Source organism: Lampris incognitus, chromosome 1, assembly GCF_029633865.1.
Source record: "Lampris incognitus isolate fLamInc1 chromosome 1, fLamInc1.hap2, whole genome shotgun sequence".
Classification (NCBI taxonomy): Eukaryota; Metazoa; Chordata; class Actinopteri; order Lampriformes; family Lampridae; genus Lampris; species Lampris incognitus.
This window is the reverse complement of record NC_079211.1, coordinates 15595772-15608616: the sequence shown is the minus strand read 5'-3', so window position 1 is coordinate 15608616 and position 12845 is coordinate 15595772. Positions and strand designations below refer to the sequence as shown.

Genomic DNA, 12845 nt, shown 5'->3' with positions numbered 1-12845 from the left:
AAATTGCTCGTGAAGATGCTCAGCTGGGAGTGCAGTGTCAATAACTTTCAGGCTGTTTCAACAACGGAAAATGTTTGCTCTTCCCCTCAAATGAGATGGATCATGTTTGGAGGCTTGGGAAAACAAATATTGTATCTGTAAGGACTATTATTAATGATTTTCCCCTTTCCCTACATTGTATGGGATGCTAACGGAGCGTCAACGTCTATAGACAAAGCATTCTCAACTGCTCCTACCCAAATATATACAAGCCGAACATGTTTTGTTCACATTTCATTCCACTTAAGTGACACAAAATATCGAATAAAGTTGCAGTACTTAAGGTTTACAATGTATGAAGGCCTTGATAGTTGACTAGCAAGGCCTTTATACAAGATATTGCTTAATTATATATCTTTTCATTTGTATGCTGCCTAACATTTTGCACAGAAAATGGTGTCACGCACCTCCCTGATACACTTAGCGAGTACATTTTAGCACCCGAGTTAGTATGCGTGAATTTTTTTACTTTAAGTATGGCACCTATTTGTAGGGCTGATCGTCGTACAGTAGGTCTATTTCGTATAGTTTGGGGTGGAAAGGCCCCGGATTTAGGGTCCATAGTATGTGCATAAGCTGTCTGGACTGAGCCAGCTCGTAGAAAAAAGCAGAACGTATCAATATACTGTATATGTAAACATAAGGTTTATTGCAAATGTGCATTTGTATCCATACACCATAGTGATCACCTGTTTTCATGGACACAGAACAGCAACAACACCGTTATCTTTACAAAACAAATAAAAAAAACTTTAGTGCTAGCAAACAAGACTTCTCCCTGTGAAATTGTACACATGGTCCTGGTTTACTTGGCTTCTGTTTGTCTTTAGAAGTATGAGGTGAAGTCTTTGGTAGCTAGAACAAAAACAGAGCGCCATGTGAAAAGGTATTCCTCTCTTACTACATATAGGCACTGTCGTTATGCCATTGTTTTCAAGTTGGCATCTGAACGTTACACAGGAGACCAGGTACTGTATGACACTGCTTAGGTCAGGAGTGCATTTGCAGCAAATAAAAGGCGAGCGGCTCCTCGCTTGCCGTCTCCCCTACGCCAAACTCAGGACGTTTCAATTTCTATGTACACCAAAGCTTTCTTTTACAGTCGAGACCTAGGAAAACAAGAGGAGTGAGCAGATATGCTGATCACACCCCGATATATATATATATATATATATATATATCGTAAAAAAAAAAATCATCTTTACATATCAATGAGTAAGTCTATTTTACAAACGGACAATTTGTTCAGAATCACAAAAAGAAGAAATCATAGCAGGATTCAGGACCCCCCCCCCCCCAATAAGCAGCAAGCCCCAACTGCAGAGAATACAAGTATTGCATTTTACAAATCGTGACAGTAGACCGATCAGAGCCTACAGATGCAGTCCTCCAGCTCTTATAGTAAGGCTTAACTGCTTTCACCTCCATCCCTGTTGCTGTATTTTGCCCTTTTAATTATTTGTGTTATGCTTAATTGTACATAAACATATGAACAGACACACTGTGGCTACTCGAGCAGTCCTCAATGAAACTATGGTAGCTTGACTCCATTTTTTTTTTTTTAAAGCTCAGACGGATCCACATGATGTAACTCTGTGTTGAGACACGGAGGACCGTCTCAGAAGGGCCTCCTTTGATGGGGGACCCTCCCCCCGGTCCAAGTTAGCGCCTACAGGGCCAGCCCCATCACCCCCCCCACCCCCCTCCCACCCCCACCAATCTCTCTCTCTCTCTCTCTCTCTCTCGGTAGAACGAGGGTTGCATGTGTTAGAAGAGTAAGGCTAGGCGGGGAGAGTTCCCCTCTGTCTGAAAGCAAGCGCTCATCTGCGTACAGTAAGCCCCCCCCACACCCATCCATCTTTCTCTCTCTCAGCGCTTTTGTCTACAAAAGAGAGACTACGACAAACAGGACTTAACGGCGTCAGAAGACGGGCCTGAGACTACACAAGTCAGAGCGTCTTTTTTTTTTTTTGAAAAAAAAAATTCTGTGTTGTGCTTTTCATTGTCAACAGTTGTTGTTATGTCTCTCATCGATCATTTACAGCCCCGAGGCATCTCCTCCGTCGACTCCTTCCTTTTTCGAAAAAGGTTTCTCGGTGGCGGCGGTGACGATATCTTAACAACGTTTACGTCAAAGTGGAGGTCCATTATTGTTAAGCGGCAGTGGCTCTGCCCGCCCCTAGGCAGAGCCACTTATACGGCAGAGCCAGCGCTTAGGGTGCAGGGCTGCTGCTGCTGCTGTTGCTGCTGTTGTTGTTGGTCGGAGGTGACCAGTGCAGGCTGGTTGTCCAGCGGTAACAACACGTCTGCTGGGATGCGCGACTGGAACTTCTCCAGCTGTTCAGGACTGGCCAGGTTCTTCAGCAGGTTATTCTCCCGCTCCAGCTGGTTGTTCTTCTCTGCCAGCTCCTTGATCTGCTCCTTGAGAATCTCCACCTCCTCCCTCACAGCATACATCAGGTGGTTTTTGACCAGATCCTGGCATAGGAGAGAAAGAAAAGAGTGCATTTAGAAAAAAAAAAGACATGAGAGACCTGCTGTCTGGTCATTTTGCATTACTGAACCATGTGTGGAGGTATACTGAGGTGTAGACGTGTTTTCTAAGAACAACATGCCAGTTAGTGGGTATCTGTGGCTGTTATTTGTGGGTTTTGTAAATGACATACATGATTTCATTGCTCGATATGACATGTCAACAAAGTGAAATCTTTATGTCCCTGGATTTTTCCAATCAATCTAAGCCACAAAAAAATGTTCTCTCTCCCATTTTCGGGCTTCCAGTATTGAACCTCTGCGGCATACAGATCTCTGACTTGTCTGTCACGTGTATAAAGTGTGCAGCGGGCCACGCTACATGCACATGACAACCAACCGCTTCCCTTTGTATTGGCAAGGGGATGGTCTTGCACAGATCAGCTTAAAGCTGCAGAGGATGGTACCTTCTCTTTTGAAGAACACTGGGTGAGGATTAGAGTTTGTGTACCTCTGTGTAACGCTGGCTCTAAGACATGCAAATCTAATAGTATGACAGGTGTGATGTATATATATAAAGATCACACAAGGATTTGGTCCTGCAACACTATTGTGTTCTTCTTGGGCCAAAAACATTACATGCCTAAAATGCACACTGCTTGTAAGTCACTTTGAGGTGGGGTGGAAACTAGATTGTCTGCCATAGAAGTCAGTGGTTCAATATACAAGGAGACGATACTGAACTTTGAATCATTCAAAAATGATTCAAACCATATTCAAATGTGATTTTGGTCTGGTGTGAAAGTTCACTAAATTGCTGGGCTCACTCAACTTACCATCGCTTGTTCAATCTTGTTATCAATGGCCACAACGCTAGCACCGGAGGCACTGTAGAGAGGAGAGGAAAAACAGACTGTAAACGAATTTATCCAAAATCTCAACACAACACATCCCTTCCGCAACGGCGCTCGGCTCATTATGTGTCCATTACTCAACAGATTAACACCAAGAAAAACAAACGGGGGGGGGGGGGACCGAAAGAGAAACCGCTCGTCCACATCCCACCCAAGTACACCTATCTCTATTATGGCACAGCAAGTGAGTGACGAGTCCAACCCACCTCACGAGTCTGGTGCAAGTCAGTGGGTTACAATTTAACAAGGCAGCCAGCGACCTTCTTTTATGGCCGTACTTAAGACCACAGCGCACATCATCTAATGGTGTGCAAAGTCCAAACAGACACAGAAAACACGACCGACATTCCGATCAGCAGTCTATTAACGCTGCAGCGTAGTTTAAAAAAACAACTGCGTTAGAAATTCTGAAGATCGGCGTTTCTAATCTGAAGAGCCACCATTCTCCATTGTCTGCGCGCAGCAGGCCTACGCGCCCGCCTATAGCTGGAGATGAGGCCTATTCGCTGCCGTCGGGTATCCACATCGGCCGCTGTAACGTCACAGTTCGCATGTCGATCCGTTAACAAGACATGTGATCCGTGTACAACGCCGCGCATCCTATTTTATTACACGACATGCCCTCGAGCCCCCGGTTCGCTGATTAACCGACGGACTTGATTAATATCATCGCATTCAGGCCCGGCGGGCACTGCGGTGCAACTTGGGTTACCTGTTGTCGAGTTTGACCGACACCACGTCTCCTCCCAGCAGCGAGGAGAAGAAGGAGATGGAGAAGTTGTGCAACTGGTAGACGGCCACCTCCATCGGCGTTTTGGAGAACATCTCCGTGCTCATGTTGAGTACCAGACTCGTTTGGATGATACTTCTCGCCACGTTTGCGACTGGGTGTGGTCAGCTTCTAAAATATATATATATATATTTGTATCTATTTCAAAAAATATAGATCCGGGTTTCAGTTTCGGCTTCAATCACGACGCGCGGACTCCAGCGGACGGGCTTGGTGCTGCTGTTATGGCGGCGGCGGCTGCGTGTGACTGGAGCTTCGTTGAGGTTTTACAAACGACTGCTGCTATTTTCTGCCACCGGCCGGTATAAAAAGTGAACCGGGCTCTGACGTCATTTGACGCGGCATAAATTGAATAAATTAGTCAAATGAATATGGGCCGGCGTGTTTATACCGCGTCTGTCCCCTTGGTGAACTCCGCTCCTCCCCCCGCCGGCGCGCCGCTGCAGCGGCTTGACCTGCAAACCGAGTTGTGCAAAATCAATTCAGACGAACGAGACGCAACCTGGACAAACCCGAACGATTTGTTCAACAATGTCCAAATTTGGTGCTAAAGTTTAGTAATGTAATAATACCAGTATAATGTGTTAGTCAGTACGTGTATGATTTATGTATAAAAAACAGTGAGTATAAGTCTCTAGCAACCCTGTAATATGGTTGCATAACATATTACAATATTAGGTTTTGAGTATATTTCTATGCATTTTTTTTGTTTATCTGCTCCATATAACGTAAAAATAGTGATTATGTATTCTGCGGTCTGTTATCTTCTTTTTTTCATTCAAAAGATGAACCAATTCTGGCTACAGAAAAAAAAAAGTTTACACACACCGCATGAGGTGCCATATGGTTTGACTACCCCCATTTGATTTTCATTTTAACTACCAACGAAATGCAAAATAAAAGGGACAAACATAAAACGCGTCAATATGACACATGTACGAATTCCTTCGCTGTCCTATTGAAAACCTTAACAAATGAAGAAGAAGAAAAAAATGCCTGCAAACATTGTCGTTGCCCATGCTTCAGAAGTGTGGACTGCCATTGCTTGCATTGGGATCGATGTTGTGATTACTACGAAATTTTTTTCCTTTCACTTTTTTTTTGTGTGCTCACGACTGCAAATATTGTACCATCCCCCTCTCGTGTTTTTTTTGGGGGGGGAACCCTTCGTTTACAGTAGGTACTTTTCCATCCTCTCCCCCTGGTAAATTTCCTTTTTGTCTTTTCTGAACTCTATCGGCCTCTAGTGGTGAAAACGTGCATCACACTAACTCGCATGTCAAGTTATTGATTACCCAATGGGTCGTGTTTCAGAACTCCATGTTTATTAAGGAATTTTCCATGTTCCTTCCCTCGCCTCCCCAGAGAAAGCAAGTGCGGATGTTTGTCCTGTAAAATGTGGGCCTGCAGACCAACAATTGGAACTACCAGCTCTCAGGACATTTCCAGATAAAACAATGGACTGACAATGTATTGTTTAATACCTGCACGGAATCACAATTCATCTTAACGTAAAGCATGAAAAAGATGTAATTTGTAGTACAATTCCTCTCAAAACCACATCTTTGCATAAAAATACCAAATCAACATGTCTCCCCAGAGGATATCGGCAGACAAGCTTAAAGTGGTGTGGTGAACAAATTTATGGGAAAACCTGGTTTAACCTCATATAATCGTTTGGATGCTATGGTATGTGTGACAGAATAAAACAATTGTCCCGCTTTCGTGATAACATAAAAATGTGTGACACGCCACAAGAGTGTAAAGCACAGCAAAAGCTGCTCCTCTTTGTTCCCACATGGCATCCTTTCCCGAGGACTGACTGCTGTTGAGCAACACTCCTGGTTGTTTTTGTTGTGGCATCCCGGCAAAAGACGCTTTACACCCTGCAGTACTGACGCGACTTCTCTTACTCATTCTGGGTAATAAATCAATTAAATGTCATGCCTAGAGAATCACCGGGGATTCTTTTGCAATTCAGTATCAGCAACCTGTTTGCCTGGAACATTAAAACATGATTAATTTGACCTAAATACATCTTACATACTTGAAAATCCTACTATGTTTACGATGCCCTCTAGCTGCAATGTGTCATGGGTAAAAAGGGCAAGATTTAAGTGAATACAGATAATCTTGGGTCTCAGTCTCTGCACGGTAAACCAAACTCAAACTGGCATCCCGGCAAGGTCTGCCATGTTGCAAAGAGGAAAGAGGGGTTTGTTACGTAACAAAACAATTCGAGCGGAAAGAGTGACTTTTGGTTTGCCTAATGAGATGGAGCAGAAAGCACATTGAGTGGGCATTAGGGCCCATAGTGCCTGTCGTCTTGGATTTCGTGCTGTGACGGTGCAGCTGCCAGGTTTAATAACGGGCCCTGCTGTGGCAATGGGGTGTAGTTAGATCACCCTGCCCCACGATAATAGCCCCCCATCCCCCTCAGACCGACTGCATGGCGATGGCTCAGTCGAAGTGAATATATACAAGCTACCAACGGTGCAGACCCTTCCTGCTGTGCTCTGTGCAGCTAGTTAGCCATATGCAGGGAGCAAGTCGATCCGAGTTTGATTTGAGGGGGGAAAAAATATCTTCTTTGGCTCCTTTTCTATCACTTTTATGTAACTTTGCTGTTACATGTCATTCTCTGGTCACAAGGAAAACTAAACTTGTAACTATTTCAGCATTTTACTTTCTACAAATGCTTCGAAGAGAATCTAAGTTTCCTCCCGCCGGTATGTGTGCAGCATTAGCCAGCCGGTGCAGTCGCTGCTGGAACACGTAGTGATTTATATTTTGGTCCGGGACTTTACAACGGGAATGACTGCATGGGGATCAAACCCAGGACTTCCAGTCGGGGGATGATTTCAGCCACCAAACCACACTGCTGCCCAAAATATATCCATCCATCCATCCATCCATCCATTATCCAAACTGCTTATCCTTGCGGGGATGCTGGAGCCTATCCCAACAGTCATTGGGCGGCAGGCGGGGAGACACCCTGGACAGGCCCGCCAGGCCATCAAAGGGCTCACACACACACACACACACACCTAGCGACAATTAGTACGGCCGATTCACCTGACCTACATGTCTTTGGACTGTGGGAGGAAACCGGAGCCCCCGGAGGAAACCCTCGCAGACACGGGGAGAACATGCAAACTCCACACAGAGGACGACCCAGGACAACCCTCAAGGTTGGACTACCCCGGGGCTCGAACCCAGGCCCTTGCTGTGAGGTGACCGCGCTAACCACTGCGCCAGCGTGCTGCCCCCCCCCCCCAAAATCTATCTTTAAACACAGTTTATTGTAATCACTGTAATCCAAACCCAAGCAAGCCAAATCAGGCACCAACAACCCATATCCACTACACAGAGACTGCAGATTTAGTTTGACGATGTGGCGACGGCATTGTACCTGCATGTTCAGGGAAAAACAACGGATGATTAACAGATCCTGGCCTCTGCAGCTCTTTCAAGGCAAACTGACACATGTCCTATATCCTAATATCGCAGTAGCGCACTAACCAGCCCAACCTCTTTGGCCTTTATGCCAAATCCAGTGACTCAATATTAAGCCAGGCGACGGGCCTCACTTTCCATCAGATGTCCCCTGCATGAAAGCCAGTGCTAATATAGTATAACACTGACTCAGAGAACTATGCATTCACCGACAAAGCAGATTCTCTGATTAGGGATTATAATTTTTGATACGTTTGCGGTTCTGGAAAAAACAGAACTACTGATTTTTTTCTGTCCACTTTGGAGCCTTCCTTGTTGTATTCTATCTCCTCTCCTTAGTATGAGCCGTACATACTATCTTGCATTCTGAGAATTGAAAATGTATGGTGGAGTGTGGCTGTAAAGCTTTATAGGCTTGCCATAGGCTGCTGCCCACCGGCTGTCTCAAAGGGAACGCAGCGCTATCTGTCAGTGTGGGCAAAATAGAACGTCGTCTACAGCCAGTGAATACTGAGCGCGCTCGGCTTACACCACCATACCCAGGGAGAATCGTTATTATCACATCAGCTATAAGCCTCCTCTGCCATGAATAGCAAAAAGGCACACAGCCCTGGCCTCGCTCGCAACCTTTCACAGTCAATTTAACCAGCTGTCAATTTCTGCCCTTGGACTGCGGCTGTGATACTGCATGACGTTTTGCATTTTTCATGGCTGTCAAAGGGCGGTAACTTGAAAATGTACAGTATCAAACCACAAATGTGGCCAATCTGTGTTTTCATGTATGCGTTGCATGTGCAACCAGAACCCAGACACTGGGAGAAGAAGCCTGCATGTGCAACCATGTACCGTATGCAAGAGTGTGTGTTGCCCAGATAAGGATAAAACCTATCAATTTCTATGAACACAGTCTACTTGATCATTTGGCTCTGACCAGAAAATAGACACCTTTTATATAGACCGATACATATATGGACACAGACAGATAGGCCAAACACAGTGTGTTAACACATTAATACTAAGATAATGAGTCTCCACAGTGTTAGTCAGAGACTGGTAGGGACGTCTCTCCCAGTCTACATTCAACACTGACACAATGGACAACAAACCCTAATCTCCTCAAACCCACTTCACAACCAACAAATATAGACAAATGCTTTGTCATAATCTCTAGCCACCAGTAATTTTCTCTGATATTCGCAAAACGCTTCACATTTCAACTATTAACTATTTAAACGATCCCTCATACATGATAGGAGGAATAGTTTGCAGCTTTAAATGTAGGGACTACATTTCATACACTCATGCATACATGCTGTGATAAAGTAACAAGGAATACCATCTTATTTCGGAAAATTTATCTTTTTTTTTTCTAAACTGGGTCTGGAAGATTTTTTTTTTTTGAAGGACATAAGTCAATTTTTACCCTATATCTCAGGCTGGGAATCAGATATAGCTCTTGATTCGATATTACAATGGTATTTTAGTGCCGAGTTGATACAGATTGCAATTTTGTAAAGTTCCTCCCCTCTGGTCTACAGTAAAAAAGTTGCGATATTGCAATTATCACAGCTTAGTATTGCGATTTCTGCACTGAATAAAACTCATCCAGCATCACAAAGGCCTTGGACTGAAGTCATCTTCACAATGCCCCTGTCATCAATCTTTCTTAACCTGCTTCATGTTCATCTGTCTGCCACGTGCACATCAGTCACTATCACTCGTCAGTGCAATGCCAAACACTCGATGTAGAATACACAATCTTTGATTAGCGCTCTCTGCTGCACACTTACCGGCGAGCCGGCCTCTTGAACAGACTGGGTGAGTACGGGGGAGGGTAGCTCATCGCTCTCTCGGGGAAGCTGAGGTGCTGGTGGTGACAGCACAGTCTTTGGGACGGCTTGGCCAAACGCCGGGTGCACACCGGGGGTAAAGGCAGCTTAGCCCCAATAAGGGCCACCTCAGCGGGATGAGACTGAGACCGTCCCATCACTACAATCAAATGAGAGGGGATGCTCAAGAGGCAGGAACTCTCCCAGCGTTTATGGCCGTTTTGTTCTCTGCAGTGTGCTCTCATCACACAAAGAGACGATTGAAGATCTGCATTACCTCTGGACGGGCAAGCGAGCGTGTAAGTGCCATGCACAGATTGGCACTTGTGCGATGTGTATAAAGTTAACAGTAAAGTATTATGAAAACTCTATTATCGTGTTTGTCCACTGTTGATGAAACCGGTGTGGCAGTCAGACGGAGCGAAACGTACCTCTCCATCCGTATCTGAAGTAAATATAGAACGTGTATATCTCTAGCTTGTTCAGTGTGTTAATGATCAGAGTGAAATACAAAGCCACACCATTGTTCCCTGATGTATGACAAATAAGGAGGGCCACGAGTAATGACCTTATCTTGCAGCAGACATTGACCAAGACACTAAATGTAAGCAAATCCGAGCTGTCTCGGTCACTGCGCCACCCCCTCTGCCGACCCGGGGAGGGCTGCAGACTACCACATGCTTCCTCTGATACATGCGGAGTTGCCAGCCGCTTCTTTTCACCTGACAGTGAGGAGTTTCGCTAGGGGGACGTAGCGCGTGGGAGGGTCACGTTGTTTCCCCCCCAGTTCCCCAACCAACCAGAGGAGGCGCTAGTGCGGCGACCAGGACACATACCCATACCTGGCTTCCCACCTGCAGACACGGCCAATTGTGTCTGCAGAGATGCCCGACCAAGGCAGAAGTAATACGGGAATTCGATCCGGCGATCCCCATGTTGGCAGGCATGGAATAGACCGCCGCGCTATGCATTCAGTGCTGTTACCATAAAGAAATAGTTACCTGCTTCCGCAACAAGCCGAGGCAGATCCAAAAAGGCTGAAAGTTATATATTATGTAACATGTCAGAAGAAATGTCTGCGATTCATAATCCTTTAAATGCTTGTAAGTTTTGATCGAGTTGGTTTTCCAGGTCCCGCTAATCCTCCTGTGTCATTGAGACTATAATTAACGTGTTAACGTGGAGCGACACATTACTGTACGTTGAGGTGAAATAACAAAACTGAGCCAAACCGCCGTCTTAAGTCTGACAGGCATGCAAATATCCTGCACATGAGGGAGTCTGTCTCCGTCGAATCCAGTTTCTTGTGAGGACAAGGATTTTGGAAATGTGATATTGTGTAGAGAGGAGGTAATGAACACTATGTTTGCCATGGAAAGTCACGTTTAACCAGTGTCTGCATGTTGCCTTGTTTGTTTTTAACGGCATTGTCCCGCGCTGAATTTCCTCCCTAGGCCTACAGATGCTCTAGAGAGCGGTATCAGAATATCAGCGAGTACGAGAGGCAGAGTAAACATCTGAAAAGCTGTGATATTTTCATCGCAGTACGTCTCGCTAACATGACCTCAGCGGATCCGTTTCGACGACACCTTCAATATCCCCGCAAAGAAGTGTCATTTGGATGAACTCGGTACTGTTCCCGCCGCTCGCCGGCGTCCGAGGTCGAGTTGATTTGCGTGAGCCGGGTGGCTGATCGAACGCAGTTTGAGGAAACGCATTCAGCTTGAGCCCGGCTTGGAAACATGCCTAGAAGTGTCCTTTATTTTAACGGTTAGGAGCGGAATCTTAATGCGTCACTCGTCTGCTCCGACAGCTCGGTTGATCGCCTTCATCAGGACAAAAACGAAACAAAAACAAAAAAGCTGCCTTAGCAAAACATGTAATTACAGGACAACCCTAACTACACCCGATTTCACGTTCTGCACACGGTCTGATGGGTGTATAGTGTTTAATTGGTGTATTGTACAACTTGAGCCATGAGAGAAAATACAATGAACCGTTACGAGTTATTTTGGTTCTTCACCCTCGGCAGCGGTGACACGTAATTACACGTCCTTACAAAGTCGTCGTCTTCTCACACGCACACCATTACGCTACGCTCGCCCTGCACAACACACACGTACATGCACGCGCATGCACACAAACAATTATGTTACTAAACAAGGAGACACCAGGCGGTGTTTACTGCCATGTGTGTATGCGTGTGAGTGGGCTGTTGTCTGTTCTTTCTTTTGGAACTGACTGAGGAGCACTCTCAATGAACCAAGCCGGGTACACAATACCTGTCTAAACAGCAATCTCAAGAAGGTTCGTCATCACCAGGAAAGGCGCGCACACACACCCACACAAACAGGGCAGGTCTCAAATCAAACAGGAGTCCAAGACAATGAACATTAATTTGATTTGTTCGCCAATTGGGGTCCAGATGCATTAAGACTGACCCCGGGTCGGCACCAGAGGTCAATCCAATTTGACCAATACTGCCATTTGACACCAGGCACATACAGGAAAATGTTTTCACTGTCTTCTTCTTTGCAGCCCCAAGAGTCTCAGAATCTGATGTGGAGACTGGCCTTCAAAGCCCCCGCAATCCACTTCAAGCGGCTCACAGCGGGCCTTCCACCCGTTCCTCCGACTCTCAAGCTACCAGATCTGCATACTTGGCTCTCTTCCTTGCTTGTGCCTCCTCCACAAATAGTTTTCACTTGAGTGTATATCACAAGTGTGGATTGTAGTTTTGGCGGCGCCGCCTCACAGCAAGATGGTCCTGGGTTCGAGCCCCGAGGTAGTCCAACCTTGGGGGGGGGTTGTCCTCTGTGTGGGTTTTGCATGTTCTCCCCGTGTCTGCGTGGGTTTCCTCCGGGTGCTCCGGTTTCCTCTCTGTCCAAAGACATAAACACATGTAGGGCTGTACTAAATTGTCCCTAGGTGTGAATGTGTGTGTGTGTGTGTGGGCCCTGTGATGGACTGGCGGCCTGTCCAGGGTGTCTCTCCACCTGCCGCCCACTGACTGCTGGGATAGGCTCCAGCATCCCCGCGACCCCGTGTAGGATAAGCGGTTTGGATGATGGATGGATGGATGGATGTGTCCTACATGATCCACTGCAACCTAATCCACCTGATTTAAGTTCTTTATTGTAACCACAGAGCTTATTGCCAATACAAAAAACATATCAAAATATATTTCCTCAGGAACCTGAACGCTTATGTTTCATAAAAGTGTGCTGCATTTTGCAGACACGAGTCTATAGACCGTCACGGCGGTCCTGCAGCTGCACATACAGTTCCTTCTCGTTCACGTGGGACGTGTCCATTCTGCTGTACTGCACCGGCCTTGACGTGACG

The 12845-nt window shown here is 45.9% G+C and overlaps 1 protein-coding gene across 2 annotated transcripts in view; it reads right to left on the bottom strand.

The window, feature by feature from the left end:
* Positions 1-1769: 1769 nt before the first annotated feature.
* Positions 1770-12845, bottom strand: part of LOC130107283 (TSC22 domain family protein 3-like) — a 51170-nt gene continuing 40094 nt past the window's right edge. Inside the window, exons 1-3 of one of the 2 annotated variants that reach the window (XM_056273811.1) lie at positions 4138-4500; positions 3348-3399; positions 1770-2517 (exon numbers count right to left, since the gene is read on the bottom strand). In XM_056273811.1, the coding sequence (XP_056129786.1) occupies positions 2233-2517; positions 3348-3399; positions 4138-4262 (462 nt within the window). In that variant the 5' untranslated portion in view covers positions 4263-4500 and the 3' untranslated portion in view covers positions 1770-2232. Of the gene's footprint in view, positions 2518-3347; positions 3400-4137; positions 4501-12845 lie in introns of those variants that run through there. The other variant, XM_056273819.1, reaches the window with a different exon arrangement.